Below are 17,749 nucleotides of genomic sequence, written 5' to 3' on the forward strand. Positions count from 1 at the left end.
GATAGATAGGAGATAGATAGATAGGAGATAGATAGATAGATAGATAGATAGATAGATAGGAGATAGATAGATAGATAGATAGATAGATAGATAGATAGATAGATAGATAGGAGATAGATAGATAGATAGATAGGAGATAGATAGATAGATAGATAGGAGATAGATAGATAGATAGATAGATAGATAGATAGATAGGAGATAGATAGATAGATAGGAGATAGATAGATAGATAGATAGATAGGAGATAGATAGATAGATAGATAGGAGATAGATAGATAGGAGATAGGAGATAGATAGATAGGAGATAGATAGATAGATAGATAGATAGATAGATAGATAGATAGATAGATAGGAAATGGATAGGAGATAGATAGATAGATAGATAGATAGGAGATAGATAGGAGATAGATAGATAGGAGATAGATAGATAGATAGATAGATAGATAGATAGATAGGAGATAGATAGATAGATAGATAGATAGGAGATAGATAGATAGATAGATAGGAGATAGATAGATAGATAGATAGGAGATAGATAGATAGATAGATAGATAGATAGATAGATAGATATAGATAGATAGGAGATAGATAGATAGATAGGAGATAGATAGATAGATAGATATCAGCGCCTGCCATAGACTGAGAGGAGCGTGATACATCATGAACCCCTGTACACTGACCCCAGGTGAATCCCATTTCCTCAACCCCCTATCTTCCACATGCTTTGCCATTGCTAATGTGTTACTTGGTCCTGCCAATAAAGCTTATTTGATTTGATTGATAGATAATAAAAAGATAGATAGATAGATAGATAGATAGATAGGAGATAGATAGATAGAAAGATAGATAGATAGATAGATAGATAGATAGAAGATTGATAGATAGATAGATAGATAGATAGATAGGAGATAGATAGATAGATAGATAGATAGATAGATAGATAGGAGATAGATAGATAGATAGATAGATAGATAGATAGATAGATAGGAGATAGATAGATAGATAGATAGATAGATAGGAGATAGATAGATAGATAGATAGATAGATAGATAGATAGATAGGAGATAAATAGATAGATAGATAGGAGATAGATAGATAGATAGATAGATAGATAGATAGGAGATAGATAGATAGGAGATAGACAGGAGATAGATAGATAGATAGATAGATAGATAGATAGATAGATAGATAGATAGATAGGAGATAGATAGATAGATAGGAGTTAGATAGGAGATAGATAGATAGATAGATAGATAGATAGATAGATAGATAGATAGATAGGAGATAGATAGATAGGAGTTAGATAGGAGATAGATAGATAGATAGATAGATAGATAGATAGGAGATAGATAGATAGATAGATAGAAGATAAATAAATAGATAGATAGATGATAGATAGATAGGAGATTGATTGATTGATTAATTGATAGATAGAAGATAGATATATAGATAGATAGGAGATAGATAGATATAGAAGGAACAGCGCCCCTCTTCCCCTCAGTGTGTGGTTCTGCAGCTTAATACCAAGTGAATGGAGCTAAATTGTAATACCAGGCACAGCCAGGGGTGGCGCTGTTAGCCATGATTTCACTTATACTGTAAAACCCCTTTGGTCACCTATAGACACTGATGCTGCAACCAGAATATAAAATAACCATAAAGAGCCCATAGAGATCAGTTTTATAAAAGTTATTTATTTAAACATTTCCACTGCATATATTATCATCAGATTGGTGCAAAATAAGCAAATTCTACAAACATCATTTTCACTTTTCACAGAAAAGAACTTTTCATCATCTCAGCAACGTGGCCGAGATTTGTTTATGTCGGTGAACACAACATAGATGACACAATGGAGGTGACACGTCGGAGATTGTGCCCTTCACGGAAGGGAAATCTGCCATCGGCATATGAATAGCTTCCTCACTTTACCAAACACACATGAAAGGAGCAACGGGAACATATGGAGGCCAAGTAGCCAGATACTGGGAACATCCTAATATTGTACAAGTGATCTAAATTCTCTAAGGTCACATGGGTGGATGTCTATACTTTCACCCCATGTTATATAGCCATAGACTTATATGTTATATAAACTTGTATGTGTATTATAGGATACAGCACATTATATATATAGGCCCTTATGTGCCCTATGGTCTGCACCCGGTGGCTTTACCATATTGGGGGTTGCAGTAGCAACCGTTACAAGGAATAGTATACCTTGTCCATCGAGGCATATTAAGTGTGCGCCTCTGTATATATCTCTACGGATAACAAGAACTCTCTCATAGGAATGTATCAAAAATAAAGTCTTAAGTATTAAATATATTAAATTCTCTATCTTTCAGGTTCGGAGTCTTCCGGTCTTGCTTGATTCTCATATTAGAGTCCATATATAGAAGCCGTCATAGGTCATCACCATGGCCGCCATAGGTCAGCCTGGCTGTAGCCTTCGCCTCCTTGCTTGACAATCACTTGGTTGAACGACCTCAGGGGGTGGCAGATGTTTTCATTCACCGATCGGCATTTCGGAGGGTCCGACCACAGGTCCATCTGGGTGAACTGGCGTTTGCCGTGGGTCTCCAATCCTGTATCCTTCATAGACTGAGGGAAGGCTTGTTTGTATGGGGCCACCGCTAAAATAGAACAAAAAGGTAAAATATTAGCAATCCAATAATGACATTGTATGCTGGTATATAGCGTATATATATATATATATATATATATATATACAGTGTAATCTATACAGGATTCCCCTAAATAGGTGCTATAGAGGACACTGGGTGCCTTCTGTAGTTACAATCAAGTTTATAGGGTCAAAACTTTTTGAAACAATGTATCTTTTAGAACTTTTTTTTTTTTTTGCTGTGAATTCTCCCACGGATCAGGTAGAATCCGTCTGGTGACCTGATGACCAGGCCGGGCCCTGGTGTGTGTATATCAGGTGACGGGGGGTATTATATAACTAGAGAGCCGAGGATAGGATAACTCACCTTTGGTTGCACGGTGAAGCTGTTGTCTCAACAAGTTGACCGTCATCTCCAGGATATCGGCTTTCTCAGGTTTGGAGGGGAGCTGATGGCGCTGAAACTCCTTCTCCAGCAGGAGGCGCAGCTGCTCGATGCTGCTGTTGATGCGATCTCTCCGCATCTTCTCGATCACTGGTTTTCTCAGCTACGGAAAAGCAAAATATAGGATTATTATACTGCTCATTATTAAAGTGGCCCCCTCAAAAACATCCTGGATTTATCAATATCCATCTTCAGACTATGGGACTCCAAGTATTTACCTGGGAACTGAGCTGGAACCACTGAGTAATGGAGAACTGGACCCTAGTTATACCTAAAGGGGGGGGGGTCTGGATAGGGGGTCTCCCCACCTATCACTACTTAACAAATATCTAATATCTAACAAATTACAAAATAATTCTAATATTTCACATCCCAAAAATTGGTAAAAAAAAAAAAAAAAAAGGCAAATGCTTAATATTAAAAAAAAAATACCCATAAGAACTAAAAAATGACAAATCTTTAAAAACCATATAAAAACAAGTTAAAAAAAATGACAAATCCCAAATATACCGACTTGAAACTAATAAAAAATACAAGTGCCAAAAAGTGGGGGGAAAAAAAACCTACAAAAAACTAAGACAAATCTCCAAAAAAAAAGCCAAATCCCAAGTTGGAACTTTAAAAAATCCTAAACCCCCAAAACAATATATATATATATATTTATGTCCCAAGACTAATTTAAAATCCACAAATGTAGAAAAAAAGTAAAATGACAAATTCCCAAAAGAATAAAAAAAAAGTAGTATGTGCAATAGGCAGCAAGTGGTGTCTCTTACTTTGCGCATGTCTTTGCCCAGGTGGCTGTCGTCCAGCTTGTGGTTCGGAGCCATGGCTGTGGCAGTAAGATCCCAGGTAAGCTCCTTGCTCCGGTCGCTCAGGCGGTGAATGTCTGCAGGGAAGGGCTGGCTGCGGCCTTTATACCCTCTCATTTGCATAACAGAGTGTGAAGTTTTCCCATGTAGAGGTTCCCACAGTCAGCGGCCAATGGGCGAGGAGCCGGGGACAATAGAAGTGTGTGAGGAGGCCCAGCATCTGGAGCAGGCCATAAAATTAGAGGAAGAGAAGTGTGGGAGAGTCTTGTAACACTAGGACTGGCTGCAATTGATCTCCTTGCTTCTTCCTCTGGCAGCTGTTGTTATCAAAACAGAGAGGGTTTTTTCTGAGCTCATTAAAAGTTCATATTATCCTCCTGGCACATGACGGGTCATAAAGATACGGCACAATTCATGTAGCCAGACGCTAAGTACGGCACATGTCTCTCCTGGCCGGGGGACAATCACTGGATCAGGGCTTTAGGCTCATGCTCCTCATTTTTTTCCTAAGTGCATTTAGTTTAGCTGGGATTATAGGCGTGTATAGCAATATGGTGACAACGCGTTTCAGGTCTATATAGATTTTTATTCCCCGTGTAGTAAGGTGTTTAGAAGTGTAACTATAGGGGTGCAGAGGTAGTAATCCCACCCTGCTGACTATAATCACACACCGGTTGATATGGGTGTATAACAATATTCTGACGCGTTTCAGGTCTTAACAGATTTATTTTATTTCCTGTGTAGTAAGATATTTCGGGTTGCAGCTATAGAGGTGCTATAAAGGTAGTAATCCAACCCTGTTGACTATAATGACACACCAGTATTATACATGACACATGATAAGTAACCGTACACATACGATCCACCTATCTCCCCGATTTACCCATACACAGAAGATCCACATTCACCCCAGATTTACACATCTACATCTCTCTCCAATACAGTTTTTGGATATTTTATTAAAAAATAAATTTGCATGACACAAATAAACACAAATCTTTTTAAAGGGGAACTCCATCCACAGGACTCCCTCTTGCATACTTTTTGGCGCTAATGATGATCTGACCAAAACTCAGCAGATAGAACCCCAGGCTTATCTAAAGGTTTGTGTTGTAGTGTATTCTCTTCTGTGTGTATATATATATATATATATATATATATATATATATATATATAGTTTTTCGGCAGAGATTCATTTACAGCTTCTGCTGATCAGGAGGGGGTTACCTCTGGGTCTATTGCCCTCCCTTAGCATCACAATACCTAAATTTGTCTTGTTTTACAGAATGAGCTTCCCACAGTAAACTTACACAAAAGTCTTTGAAGTTCTCCAGGTCTTTGATGGGAAAGAGGCCAATACCCCCCCTCCGCCCCCCTACCCCACCCCTATCCCCCCATCTATCTGTCCTTGACACACGGGTGTCACTTCTCACAAACCTTTGTAAAACACACTCTTATCTATGGGACTGACTAGTAGGCAGGACTTTCCCAGACACACACGCTGAAATACAACTTTTTTATTTTTTAGGAAATATATATATATATATATACTAAGCTTTTTTTCACATTTTCTATAATAATATTTTAGTTTTTTAAACTTTTTGATGCAACATTTTGACATCGCCACCTATTGGCCAACTTATCATGCAGCATTGAGGGATTTCTGCATATGTATCATCTATATGTGTCTAGAGAATAATGCAGCTTTGTCATTGCTGGAATGACATCAGTGAGTGACCTGTGCTGGGGGTTAACCCATTCCTGCTCTTAGAGGTGCAGGGGGGGGGGGGGGCATCTAACCTTGTAGTATTAGACATAGCATGAGGCCGATGAAAGGTTTTGTATTAGAGACCAAGAGCTGAAGGGACATTTGTGGACTGAACCAACAAATGCAGAAATGCATCCTGTCTATTGGCTATAAAGCCGTGACATCGTATTCCTGCGCTGTCCTGACATTGGCAATGCCATTGGTCTCTTATTTTTAAAGGGGTCCTACACTATAATAAATAGTACACCATAAGTTGGGACAAAATTTTTTGCAAAGTTGCATTAGTCAAAAAACTTTTCTGCTATTGTAATACCACCTCATCACCAGTAGGGGTCACTAATGCTTTTCAATCTACGGCCCCTCACTACCAGCTTATTACCTGACTATGGGAATGTTGATAAAGTTACAGTCTGTTGAATTGCATATCTAGTATTTATGTGCCCTGGTATGACTTTAAAGGGTTTTTATATCGACTAGGTCTTCATTGTGCATATTGAAGTCATTGCCAAAAGACTGTGTAATATTCAAAAAGTTTCAAAAACTTTACCAGTTAACTTATGTGTTTGAATCTGTAAAGGAAAGGAGTCTGGCTACTGCAAACAATGGAATTATAGATGATGGAAACTTATTGTGTTACATAGACACAACGATACCCAGAAGAGTCCCATGTCTGGGTGGCTTAACGCCTCCGTCCGTACAATCACTGGGCACTGGGGGACACGCCATCCCTGTGAAACAGCTGGGGCAGGATTCTCCTTGAATGTAATGAAGTGTGCCTGTTCACACCTCCGTGTCCTCCTTCACTTCCAAGTTCTGCGCACTGTGAAGGTTGACCACTCATTGTTATGAGAAACACCGCAGGGAACCCGGGCACATGGATCTGTGGGAAAAAGACCAAGTTTCTATAAAACGGAGGCTAGTGACCTGTTATAATGTCCAAGTTATAATGTCCAAGCTGTTGTGTAAAGTAAGGCCGGGTTAACCAGAATGATCTAAGTTTGGTTCAGTACTGTCGAAGGTGGTTTGGGACTCAATATGGGACCTAAAATGTGGCTGTTGTATGTTTGAATAGGCGCCATGTAATACCACATTTCACCAGCAGTGGACGCTGTTCACCACATTACCCATTTGTCTGGATCGCTTAAGACCTCCAACTCTCCCCCCGACATCAGATTTGGTGGAGAGAAGGGTCAAGTATGTTGGATTTCAATGTCCTATCTTTATTTAATGCAGATAAAAATCTTGATGCAACAAAATCATTACCCAGATGAAACAATCAAACGCGTTTCAAGAATATTCCCATTCTTCCTCATAGGGTATATGTATATGAACTTACTGAAATGCAGACTCTTTATAGTTTACCATTGCATATTGATTTCTCCCTTCCCCAAGGTGATGCCCCATATCCTGATTATAATCTATATGTTATACATAAAATACATTAAATATACAACAATATATAAAAAAACATGAAACATCAACAATGTAAGGGATAGCGTAAGGCTTCTAATTGAGATCACCCCTGTAGTATGGCATTTGATGCACCACAGTTGCCCATAGAAAACCTCTCCTGCTCTGGACAGTTCCTGACATGGACAGAGGTGGCAGCAGAGAGCGCTGTGTCAGACTGGAGAGAATACACCACTTCCTGCAGGACATACAGCAGCTGATAAGTGCTGGAAGACTAGAGATTTTTAAATAAAAGTAAATTACAAATCTCTGGCACTTTCTGGCACCAGTTGGTTTGAAAGAATTTTTTTTTTTTTTGCTAAACTACCCCTTTAAGGTTAGATAAAGCATGTAACATGATGTCAATAGTGATATATTAATTTCCCTGACCCCACAGAAAGTTTCTCTGAGATAAATCAAGGCTCAAACCAAGGCTCCTGCTATGGTGTGAGGGTGGGAATCACAGGCATCGGCGTTCACTACATATATATGGTGCTTTGGCCCAGCTGCCTGACATCAGCTCAGAGACCATTATGGGGCTTAGTGTGAAAGTGTGCCTGGCACAAGTGTGTGAAAAGTGCCTTCCTTGTGGTAAGAGGAAGCCTCCCTTGTAGTTGTGCTGACTCTCACATTACACCTATGGGAAGCTATCCATCCCTGTGCCTGGGACAATGCTCCATGTTATGGATCCTCATACATTGTACTGATGGATATGGTGGAGGATTTGCACTTCCTCTTCTCCCAGAGATGTGACACAGTTCACACCTGCCTGCCAGGCACACTTCCAATCTCATGGACAAGCAGAGCTATTAGGGCTAATGTCCTGTGTAGTCAGAGCCAGGCTGGGATCAAAGGAGCCAAGGTGTGAAAGTGTGCTGCACCCATGGGGGTCTCCACACTCCGCTCATCAAAGGACAAGGGGGGGGGGGGGGGGGGGGGGACACCTAAAATAGAAAGGACAAGTGCACAGGAATGTACAGAGGAGGGGGGATCACAGCGGCCCAGAGCCAGGAATGTCAGGTTACCAGTATCCTACACATTAGGGCTTCTCATCCCGATAGATTTATCATGTGTCTGATCGTTCGTCCTTGTGTGTTTGCTTGGTTTTTCTTGTGTACACTTCAGGTTAACTATAAACAATCTAGTTCGCCATCATTAAAAATCGATTTGTCTAATATCGTCTGAAAATCTTAACGATTTTTAACCAGATTGTTTATCATTAACCTGAAACCGTTTACCATATCACACGTTCAATCGTTACTATGATCGGTTACTCCGTCTGATCCCAGCAAATGAGGGAACCATGTGGAATTACAGCGAACGATTAACGATGATTGTCAGCACTAGATGTATGATGAATGATTTCTCGTTGGTTGTTATATAAGTCCATATACATCAGTCAGGGAGCCTACATATACTATAAAGAGTCAGGAGGCCTACATATACTATAAAGAGTCAGGAGGCCTACATATACTATACACATCAGGAGGCCTCTATATACTATACACATCAGGAGGCCTCTATATACTATAGACAGTCAGGAGGCCTCTATATACTATACACATCAGGAGGCCTCTATATACTATACACATCAGGAGGCCTCTATATACTATAGACAGTCAGGAGGCCTCTATATACTATACACATCAGGAGGCCTCTATATACTATAGACAGTCAGGAGGCCTATATATACTATAGACAGGCAGGAGGCTTATATATACTATAGACAGTTAGGAGGCCTCTATATACTATAGACAGTCAGGAGGCCTATATATACTATAGACAGGCAGGAGGCTTATATATACTATAGACAGTTAGGAGGCCTCTATATACTATAGACAGTCAGGAGGCCTATATATACTATAGACAGGCAGGAGGCTTATATATACTATAGACAGTTAGGAGGCCTCTATATACTATAGACAGTCAGGAGGAGGCCTCTATATACTATAGACAGTCAGGAGGCCTCTATATACTATAAAGAGTCAGGAGGCCTACATATACTATAGACAGTCAAGAGGCCTCTATATACTATAGACAAGTGCAGATCCCCATGGGTGCAGCACACTTTCACACCTTGGCTCCTTTGATCCCAGCCTGGCTCTGACTACACAGGACATTAGCCCTAATAGCTCTGCAGGCACTTGTCCATGAGACTGGAAGTGTGCCTGGCAAGCAGGTGTGAACTGTGTCACATGTCTGGGAGAAAAGTGTGAATCCTCCCCCATATCCATCACTACAATCTATCAGGATCTATAACATGGAGCATTGTTAGCTTCCCATAGGTGTAATGTGAGCGTCAGGAGGACTACATACACTATAGACAGTCATGAGGCCTGCATATACCATAGACCGTCAGGAGGACTATATATACTATAGACAGTCAGGAGGACTACATTCACTATAGACAGTCACAAGGCCTACATATACCATATACAGCCAGGAGGACTACATATACTATAGACAGTCAGGAGGACTACATATACTATAGACAGTCAGGAGGCCTATATATACTATAGACAGTCAGGAGGCCCACATATAGTATAGACAGTCAGGAGGACTACATATACTATAGACAGTCAGGAGGACTACATATACTATAGACAGCCAGGAGGACTACATATACTATAGACAGTCAGGAGGCCTACATATACTATAGACAGTCAGGAGGCCTACATATACTATAGACAGTCAGGAGGCCCACATATACTATAGACAGCCAGGAGGACTACATATACTATAGACAGTCAGGAGGCCTACATATACTATAGACAGTCAGGAGGTCTACATATACTATAGACAGTCAGGAGGCCTATATATACTATAGACAGTCAGGAAACTAAAAAGAGAGAGGGCACCAGCAGGCGCACATAGCGTGATACTGTATTAAGAGGAAGATAAAAAAGAGAGGCAAATTAATGCTGCTCACCTATGGGGGTCGTGCTACGAGCCCAATACCACCAAGCGTGGTTGTATAGTTGCCGTCTGCTGCCCTTACTGGAACTCCGGATGACCGGTCCAAGATTCGTGAAAAGAGTTGCTGGGGGAGGTCCCAACAAGCAGGATGTCCAGTGTAGATCAGGCGCTGATCGGCTCGTCCAGGACTACTACCCAAAGGATCGTAGGGGACGTAATCATAGAAGAAATAAGCAGTTTATTCGGATAACGCGTTTCAGGAAATTCCATTAATCAGATCCATGGATTCATCTTCTATGACCACGTCCCTTACGATCCTTTGGGTAGTAGTCCTGGATGAGCCGATCAGCGCTTGATCTACACTGGACATCCTGCTTGTTGGGACCTCCCGCAGCAAATCTTTTCACGAATAGACATCCAGGAGGCCTACATATACTATAGACAGTCAGGAGGCCTACATATACTATAGACAGCCAGGAGGCCTACATATACTATAGACATCCAGGGGGCCTACTTATACTATAGACAGCCAGGAGGCCTACATATACTATAGACAGTCAGGAGGCCTACTTATACTATAGACAGTCAGGAGGCCTACTTATACTATAGACAGCCAGGAGGCCTACATATACTATAGACAGTCAGGAGGCCTACTTATACTATAGACAGTCAGGAGGCCTACTTATATTATAGACAGTCAGGAGGCCTACTTATATTATAGACAGCCAGGAGGCCTACATATACTTTAGACAGTCAGGAGGCCTACATATACTATAGACAGTCAGGAGGCCTACTTATATTATAGACAGCCAGGAGGCCTACATATACTTTAGACAGTCAGGAGGCCTACATATACTATAGACAGTCAGGAGGCCTACTTATACTATAGACAGCAAGGAGGCCTACATATACTATAGACAGTCAGCCTGTCTCGCTGTAGTTAATGGGTTTGGCGATATTTTGTTATAGTATAAGGGACGTTCAGACATTGACAATGTGTATTATTGCAGGCGGCCATCTCTTGCTCCAGGCCTGTAGCTACATGAAGTGTAGGACACATGAGTGAGGAGTGTGAAAGTGTGCCGGGCACAGGCCGGTGACAGCTGCCGGACGTGTGCTAGGTGGAAGCCTTACTAGTATTTGTGCTGACACTCTCCTCCACCACTGCTATAAAGCAGCCTCAGATCCTGATATACTGTAGTGGAAGTTCTGGTTTCCCTCTTCTCCCAGAGATGTGACACAGTTCACACCTGCCTGCCAGGCACACTTCCACTCTCATGGACAAGCAGAGCTATTAGGGCTAATGTCCTGTGTAGTCAGAGCCAGGCTGGGATCAAAGGAGCCAAGGTGTGAAAGTGTGCTGCGCCCATGGGGTCTCCACACTCCGCTTATCAAAGGACAAGGGAGGAGAACTGCCCAAAATGGAGGAGAAACATGGAGCTCAATGTCTGAAGTTCAAAACCTCCATCCCTGCAATAGGTGTTTGATCTATTGTGGAGATGGAACATGAACGGTTCAGTCTATAATGTGGAATAAAGGGTTACAAGTCTCTATCTATCTATTAAATCAAATCAAATAAGCTTTATTGGCAGGTCCAAGTTACACATTCGCATTGCCAAAGCATGTGGAAAGTAGGGGGTTGAGGAAATGGGATTCACCCAAGGTTGGTGTACAGGGGTTCATGATGTATCATGATTGGGGGGGGGGGGGGGGGTAGATTCAGGGTTGGTGTATAGGAGTCCATGACGTATCACGCTTCTCTCAGTCTATGGCAGGCGCTGTTATATTCTGCCGCTATAGTCGCTGTGATGTCTTCCTCTCCCAGCAGGATGGTCATTTTCTCTTCTTCTATTATCTTCTTCTAATCTTTCTATTATCTATCTCCTATCTATCTATCTATCTATCTATCTATCTATCTATCTAGATAAAACAATACGACTGCAGCACTCCGATATGGTGCAAAATCAATGTGAAGGATTTATTGCATAAACAGCACACGGAACAAACAGCGACTTTTCAGTCCAGTCAATCGGACCTTTCTGAAGCCAGTGAATACACATTTACAATCAGTGGTATATATATATCACACGTGTAATTGAATCAATCAAAGTTCACATCATAAAAAGTGTCATTTCTTGTTGCAAAATATAGTGTATATACAAACAACTTATTGATACAGTGTTAAGGAGCCATACTGTAGCTCATTCAAAGTGTCCAGTGATAATCGTAAAAAGTATGAAAAGTTCTCAAAGTAAGTTCATAAATAGTTAATTGCCTGTTTGAAACAGTTGTGGTCCGCTCACCCCGTGGAATGACGTAGGCATCAAAGACTCCATATCCAGGTGGACCGCACGCTACTCTGGAACGCACAGACATCTTAACTGAGCAAGCGTGCTATTTGTCATTCAGTGACATGTGATAAACAGAACATGACGTATATGTATCCATAGTATCAGAACACGCTGAAGCGCTGGCAATGATGTAATGACAAGATCAGTGGGAACAGCATACACATAAACACGCATACCACTGCGCTATAACTGTCACAGAGCCAACCCATTATTACAGGGTATCAGCCACCAAGTCTGCATAGCAGAAAGGAGATTGATATCCACTAGTGAAATAGCTCGCCAACATATATTGCCAGCGTACCCGCACCAGTGGATTCCTGTGGGGGCTATTCAGACAGAGCGCTGAAGTTCATTCACACCCCACTGTCTCATCGAAGTTCATCACATTCAAAAATAGAAATTGATATGAAAATATATATAGCTGGATGTTAAGATGCTGTATTGTCATTCCAGGTGAGGGGCCACTTCATGTTTCAACAAAGAGACTTGAGCATGATCTAAAAAGGAAAAGAAATAAAGGTAAGTATTGATTCGAAAATAATATAAATAAACAAATGATGAATGAATGTGTATTCATTGATTCTCGCACTTCGTGCAAAACACTTGCTGTATGACACTGGGTGACTGTCTCACCACATTTCACTTAACATAACAATAGCGAGGTAATATTTTGTAATCCACATTTAACCCTTTGGGTTTAAGAGACCCTAATTTATATATCCATTCCAACTCGCGTCTTTTTAGCATGGATAACTGATCTCCCCCTCTGGATAAGGGAGGGATCTGATCCACAAACATGACTTTTAGATCAGATTCCCGATGTCCATATTCAGAAAAATGCTTGGGTACTGGTAAATCTTGTTTAATCTTTCTAATGGTGTAACGATGTTGTGTCAGACGTGTTTTCCCATCATATGTAGTTTCTATCTCCTCTCCTATCTATCTATCTATCTATCTATCTATCTATCTATCTATCTATCTATCTATCTATCTATCTATCTCCTATCTATCTATCTCCTATCTATCTCCTATCTATCTATCTATCTATCTATCTCCTATCTATCTATCTATCTATCTATCTATCTCCTATCTATCTCCTATCTATCTATCTATCTATCTATCTATCTATCTATCTATCTATCTATCTATCTATCTATCTGTCTCCTATCTATCTATCTATCTCCTATCTATCTCCTATCTATCTATCTATCTATCTATTATCTATCTATCTATCTATCTATCTATCTATCTATCTATCCATCTATCTCCTATCTATCTATCTATCTATCTATCTATCTATCTATCTATCTCCTATCTATCTCCTATCTATCTATCTATCTATCTATCTATCTATCTATCTATCTATCTATCTATCTATCTATCTATCTCCTATCTATTATCTATCTATCTATCTCCTATCTATCTATCTATCTATCTATCTATCTATCTATCTATCTATCTATCTATCTATCTATCTATCTCCTATCTATCTATCTATCTATCTATCTTCTATCTATCTATCTATCTATCTATCTATCTATCTTCTATCTATCTATCTATCTATCTATCTATCTATCTATCTATCTATCCCATACAGCATGGGAATTATACACACAGTGATATCACAGCACGGGAATAACATACAAAACATAAAAACTGTCAACCATTGTGTATCTGTGACATAAAGAAAGATAACCGTGTAACAGGCTGCGACATGATGTAATGGGACAGCGCATGAATAATGCAACAAGTGACATCATATAGAAGGGAACATTGCACCGGGCCGGCCAGCTTTATATAGTCCCCACTAACCACATCTTATATACAGTATAATTGGGCCAAAGAGCAGCAATTAAATATATAGTATATAGTAGACTCTATTTATCTATTATATATATATATATATATATATATATATACCCCCGGAATTGTACACTGCTGCGGAATATGTTGGTGCTATATAAATAAGAATTATTATTATTGTTATTATTACATTAGTATCTCTATTTTTAGATACTTAATCATTGAAGATTTTTTTTTTATTCTTTTCATTTTTGTAGATATACTTTTTGACACACTTACAAATCCCATTGAGTGCAGTTCCTGGTGTTTATGGTGTCAGTGCGCACAGCAGCAGATGCACTAAAACCTTTTTATGGTGAGTTCCTTTCCCACACTTTCATGTCTGTGCACACAATACCAGCTCCAGATGCTCCGCTGCTCTATCACAGTTTAGTGTGACACACGTCCATTGTCCCGGCTGCTGTGGGATTGGCTGCTGAGTGTGGGAACCTCTTGTCAGGCCGCTCTCCACACATTGTTATGCAGGGAGAGGGGTATATAGAGGGGGGCGGCTGCTCTCTAGTAGTCACACAGCTCCAGCCTCAGCCAGAACAAGTCTACAGACCCCCAGACCCTGCACCATGGCTCCATGTAACATGAGGACCCCTGATCATCAGGCTGCCGGTGGCCTCAGAAAGGTAAGAGCCCCCTCTAGTCACAGCCCCCCCAGATCTATGAGATGCTATTACATTGATATATATATATATATATATATATATATTGGATGTGATGGTCTCTTGTCTTTTTTCAACCTTATCAACTATGTAATATTATCAGTAATAAGAGACATCAGTCCTTGTATGTTGTGCACAGGGGCCCCAGAGATGTAAGGGTCCTTTCACACAGACAGATTAATCTGACAGATTATTGAAGCCAAAGTCAGGAACAGACTATAAACAGAGAACAGGTCATAACGGAAAGACTGAGATTTCTCCTCTTTTCCATTCTTGGCTTTGGCTTCAATAATCTGTCAGATAAATCTGTCTGTGTAAAAGGACCCTAAGAGTTATTCTAGAACTCTCCGTCCTTGTGTCTCTCTCCATCCTTGCTGCCTCTCTCCATCCTTGCTGTCTCTCTCTCTCCGTCCTTGTGTCTCTCTCCATCCTTGCTGTCTCTCTCCCTCCTTCTGGTCGCAGTGTAATAACCCTCCATGTCTTTTTCTGCAGCTCAGGAAGCCGGTGATAGAGAAGATGCGGAGAGATCGCATCAACAGCAGCATCGAGCAGCTGCGCCTCCTGCTGGAGAATGAGTGTCAGCGCCATCAGCTCCCCTCCAAACCTGAGAAAGCCGATATCCTGGAGATGGCGGTCACCTTCCTGCAGCGGCTGCACATGGCGGAGAGAAGTAAGTGTCCTGTCCCGGCTCCTCACAGCCTCACAGGTTTCTTCCTGGGAGCAGATGCCGCCGCCGGGGATGGAGGAGCAGCTCACTGACATGTCTGTCTTTCCTCTTCTAGATGTCCCAGCAGCCTCCAGCCAGGCCCAGAGAGAAGGCTACTCCACCTGCGTCCAGGACTCCATCACCTTTCTTCCAGTCCAGAATCATCAGGACAACAAGTCTATGAGATACATCAGTGGTCACACTGTATCCTATGAGCCGTCCTCCAAAGAAACATTTACTGGGAACAAGAGCAAATCCGTTTGGAGACCTTGGTGAAGAACAGACAAGACCTTGAGGCATCATGGACACTTACCGCCCATATGGTCTATTGGTTCCTGACAATCCTATGTGCAATGATGACATGTCCGCTCTAGTTAGGGGTGACTGTAAGAAGCCAAGTCTTTCTCATAGAAAGTTGTGTTTTTCCTTAGTTTAGGGAAGTTATATGGAAGTTCCTTCACCAGGAACCAAATGTTAACAGCTTACAGTTGTGTAGTTTCTATGTATTTACACATAGTCCTATATATATATATGGAGCCACATAGTGCGCCCCTCCTAAAACGTCCTATCGATTCAATGTGCTGCCATATTGTGTATGTCTCTGATAGGTTGAGGGTTATATCTATCAGTCCGTCCTCAGGGACTCTATTAGTACGTTCCTTCTCTTCTGTGAAGATGCTGTAGCGTTGTGTATGCCGTAGTAGGGATGAGTATTCCTTAGGTTGACCACGTCTTGGTCCACATGGGGGGGGGGGTTTTGTTGTATCGCAAGAAGTTTTTTCTTCTGTTTTTATGAAAATGATTGTAATTTCTGTGAAATTTGCCTCTCCGCGCTCTGGATGAATGTAATTCACTGGATGTGTGACGTCACGTTGCATTGTATGCAGATGGTTGGATATAGTATATCTGTGATGATGGAATAAAATCTATATATTGTATAACAACAGTTGTTTTCTTTCTTATATATACCAATAGTAATAATAAAGGGGACCTGGCCATACTGATATAATGGGGGGGGGGCCCCATCACCAATCTACTATATCAGTATGGCAGTACAGGTTATGGCTACTGTGCTGTCAGGGTTCAGCTCTGCAAATACAGCGTCCTAATATAATAACATATAAAGAGTTTACCCCAGAGTCACAAGTATGGGGGTCCTGTGTCCCCCGCAGTCAAGTATGTGTCCACCTGCTCCATTCATCTCTATGGGACTGGCAGAGATACAGTCGTCATGCACTGTACTTTGGCAGTCCCTATAGACTGTGAATACATATACTTGCTGTACTGCTGCTACGTTCACAAAATATGAGACCCCCAGCTTTGTGGCCAGCGGTGAGACCCTCCCCCATCAGACTTACCACCTAGATAGGTGATAAGTGGTCATTGTGGGGGGTACCCCTTTAATTTTGATGGCCTATCAATACTTGATTATTGGGGGGTATAATAAGTAACCAATTAAAGAGGGGGGACCCATTATAGCCGGGCATTCAGCAGATCATTAGGGTCCCAGGTGTTGTGTAACTCCCTGATCACACATATATATATATATATATATATATATATATATATATATATATATATATATATATATATATATATCTTAAGGATAGGGTGTCCCTACATGTCCAGGAAAGCTGAGTGATATCAGCTGTGGTGGGAGGCTGGAAGACCGATAATGGTGGAAGAAGGGTCCAAACTAAACATTAAGCTCTGGACTCCTGTATACTAGTCATGCTGCATAATAAGAGTAGGGTATGGGGCCTGTATCCCTGTGTATCTGTCTTTCAGGATAAAGGGAAAGCTTAGTGACTATCCCTGCAGGGGGGATTACTAGAGACCATTTAGCTAATCATTTATAGGATTGTGTTACCTGAGACCTCCCCTTCCTGACTCCCCCACAACCTGCTGGGGGGCACCAGAGCCAGCTGGAAATCTAACATTACATGGCAGCCATACAGATGTATCAGGGTCCAGTGTCTCTGTGGTCTGACTCTTACATGGGGTCCTGAGCAGAGGAAACCCCTTTATGATGTCCTACTATCCTAGTAGGGTAAAAGAAGAAAGGCTGTAGTGATTAGACAATCCCTTTAAGAAGCAGCAGAATAATATAATATACCTGTCCTATATAATGTACCTGTGCTGTATACTGTACCTGTGCTG

General features: G+C 41.1%; 2 protein-coding genes across 2 annotated transcripts; one reads left to right on the forward strand and one right to left on the reverse strand.

The window, feature by feature from the left end:
* Window positions 1–2,200: 2,200 nt before the first annotated feature.
* On the reverse strand, window positions 2,201–3,168 carry LOC138768561 (transcription factor HES-5-like). The gene is made up of 2 exons (XM_069946469.1): window positions 2,994–3,168; window positions 2,201–2,636 (listed from the first exon to the last, which is right to left on the reverse strand). Exons 1-2 carry the CDS (start codon window positions 3,148–3,150, stop codon window positions 2,416–2,418), a joined length of 378 nt encoding a protein of 125 aa, XP_069802570.1. The 5' UTR covers window positions 3,151–3,168; the 3' UTR covers window positions 2,201–2,415.
* Window positions 3,169–14,790: 11,622 nt separating this feature from the next.
* Window positions 14,791–16,334, forward strand: LOC138768559 (transcription factor HES-5-like). Its single transcript, XM_069946467.1, has 3 exons — window positions 14,791–14,847; window positions 15,376–15,559; window positions 15,675–16,334. The coding sequence occupies exons 1-3, from the start codon at window positions 14,791–14,793 to the stop codon at window positions 15,863–15,865; spliced, it is 432 nt and encodes a 143-aa protein (XP_069802568.1). The 3' UTR covers window positions 15,866–16,334.
* Window positions 16,335–17,749: the final 1,415 nt, after the last annotated feature.

This window comes from Dendropsophus ebraccatus, chromosome 12, assembly GCF_027789765.1.
Source record: "Dendropsophus ebraccatus isolate aDenEbr1 chromosome 12, aDenEbr1.pat, whole genome shotgun sequence".
NCBI classification, from domain to species: Eukaryota; Metazoa; Chordata; class Amphibia; order Anura; family Hylidae; genus Dendropsophus; species Dendropsophus ebraccatus.

What these genes read in the sequence shown, in the direction of transcription:
- LOC138768561 (XM_069946469.1), bottom strand. Translation starts at nt 3,150, where the DNA reads ATGCGGAGAGATCGCATCAACAGCAGCATCGAGCAGCTGCGCCTCCTG. An exon ending in GCTTCACCGTGCAACCAAAG is followed by an intron (nt 2,637 to 2,993) that starts GTGAGTTATCCT and finishes GTTCTATTTTAG; the next exon opens with CGGTGGCCCCATACAAACAA.
- LOC138768559 (XM_069946467.1), top strand. Translation starts at nt 14,791, where the DNA reads ATGGCTCCATGTAACATGAGGACCCCTGATCATCAGGCTGCCGGTGGC. An exon ending in CTGCCGGTGGCCTCAGAAAG is followed by an intron (nt 14,848 to 15,375) that starts GTAAGAGCCCCC and finishes CTTTTTCTGCAG; the next exon opens with CTCAGGAAGCCGGTGATAGA. An exon ending in CATGGCGGAGAGAAGTAAGT is followed by an intron (nt 15,560 to 15,674) that starts GTCCTGTCCCGG and finishes TAGATGTCCCAG; the next exon opens with CAGCCTCCAGCCAGGCCCAG.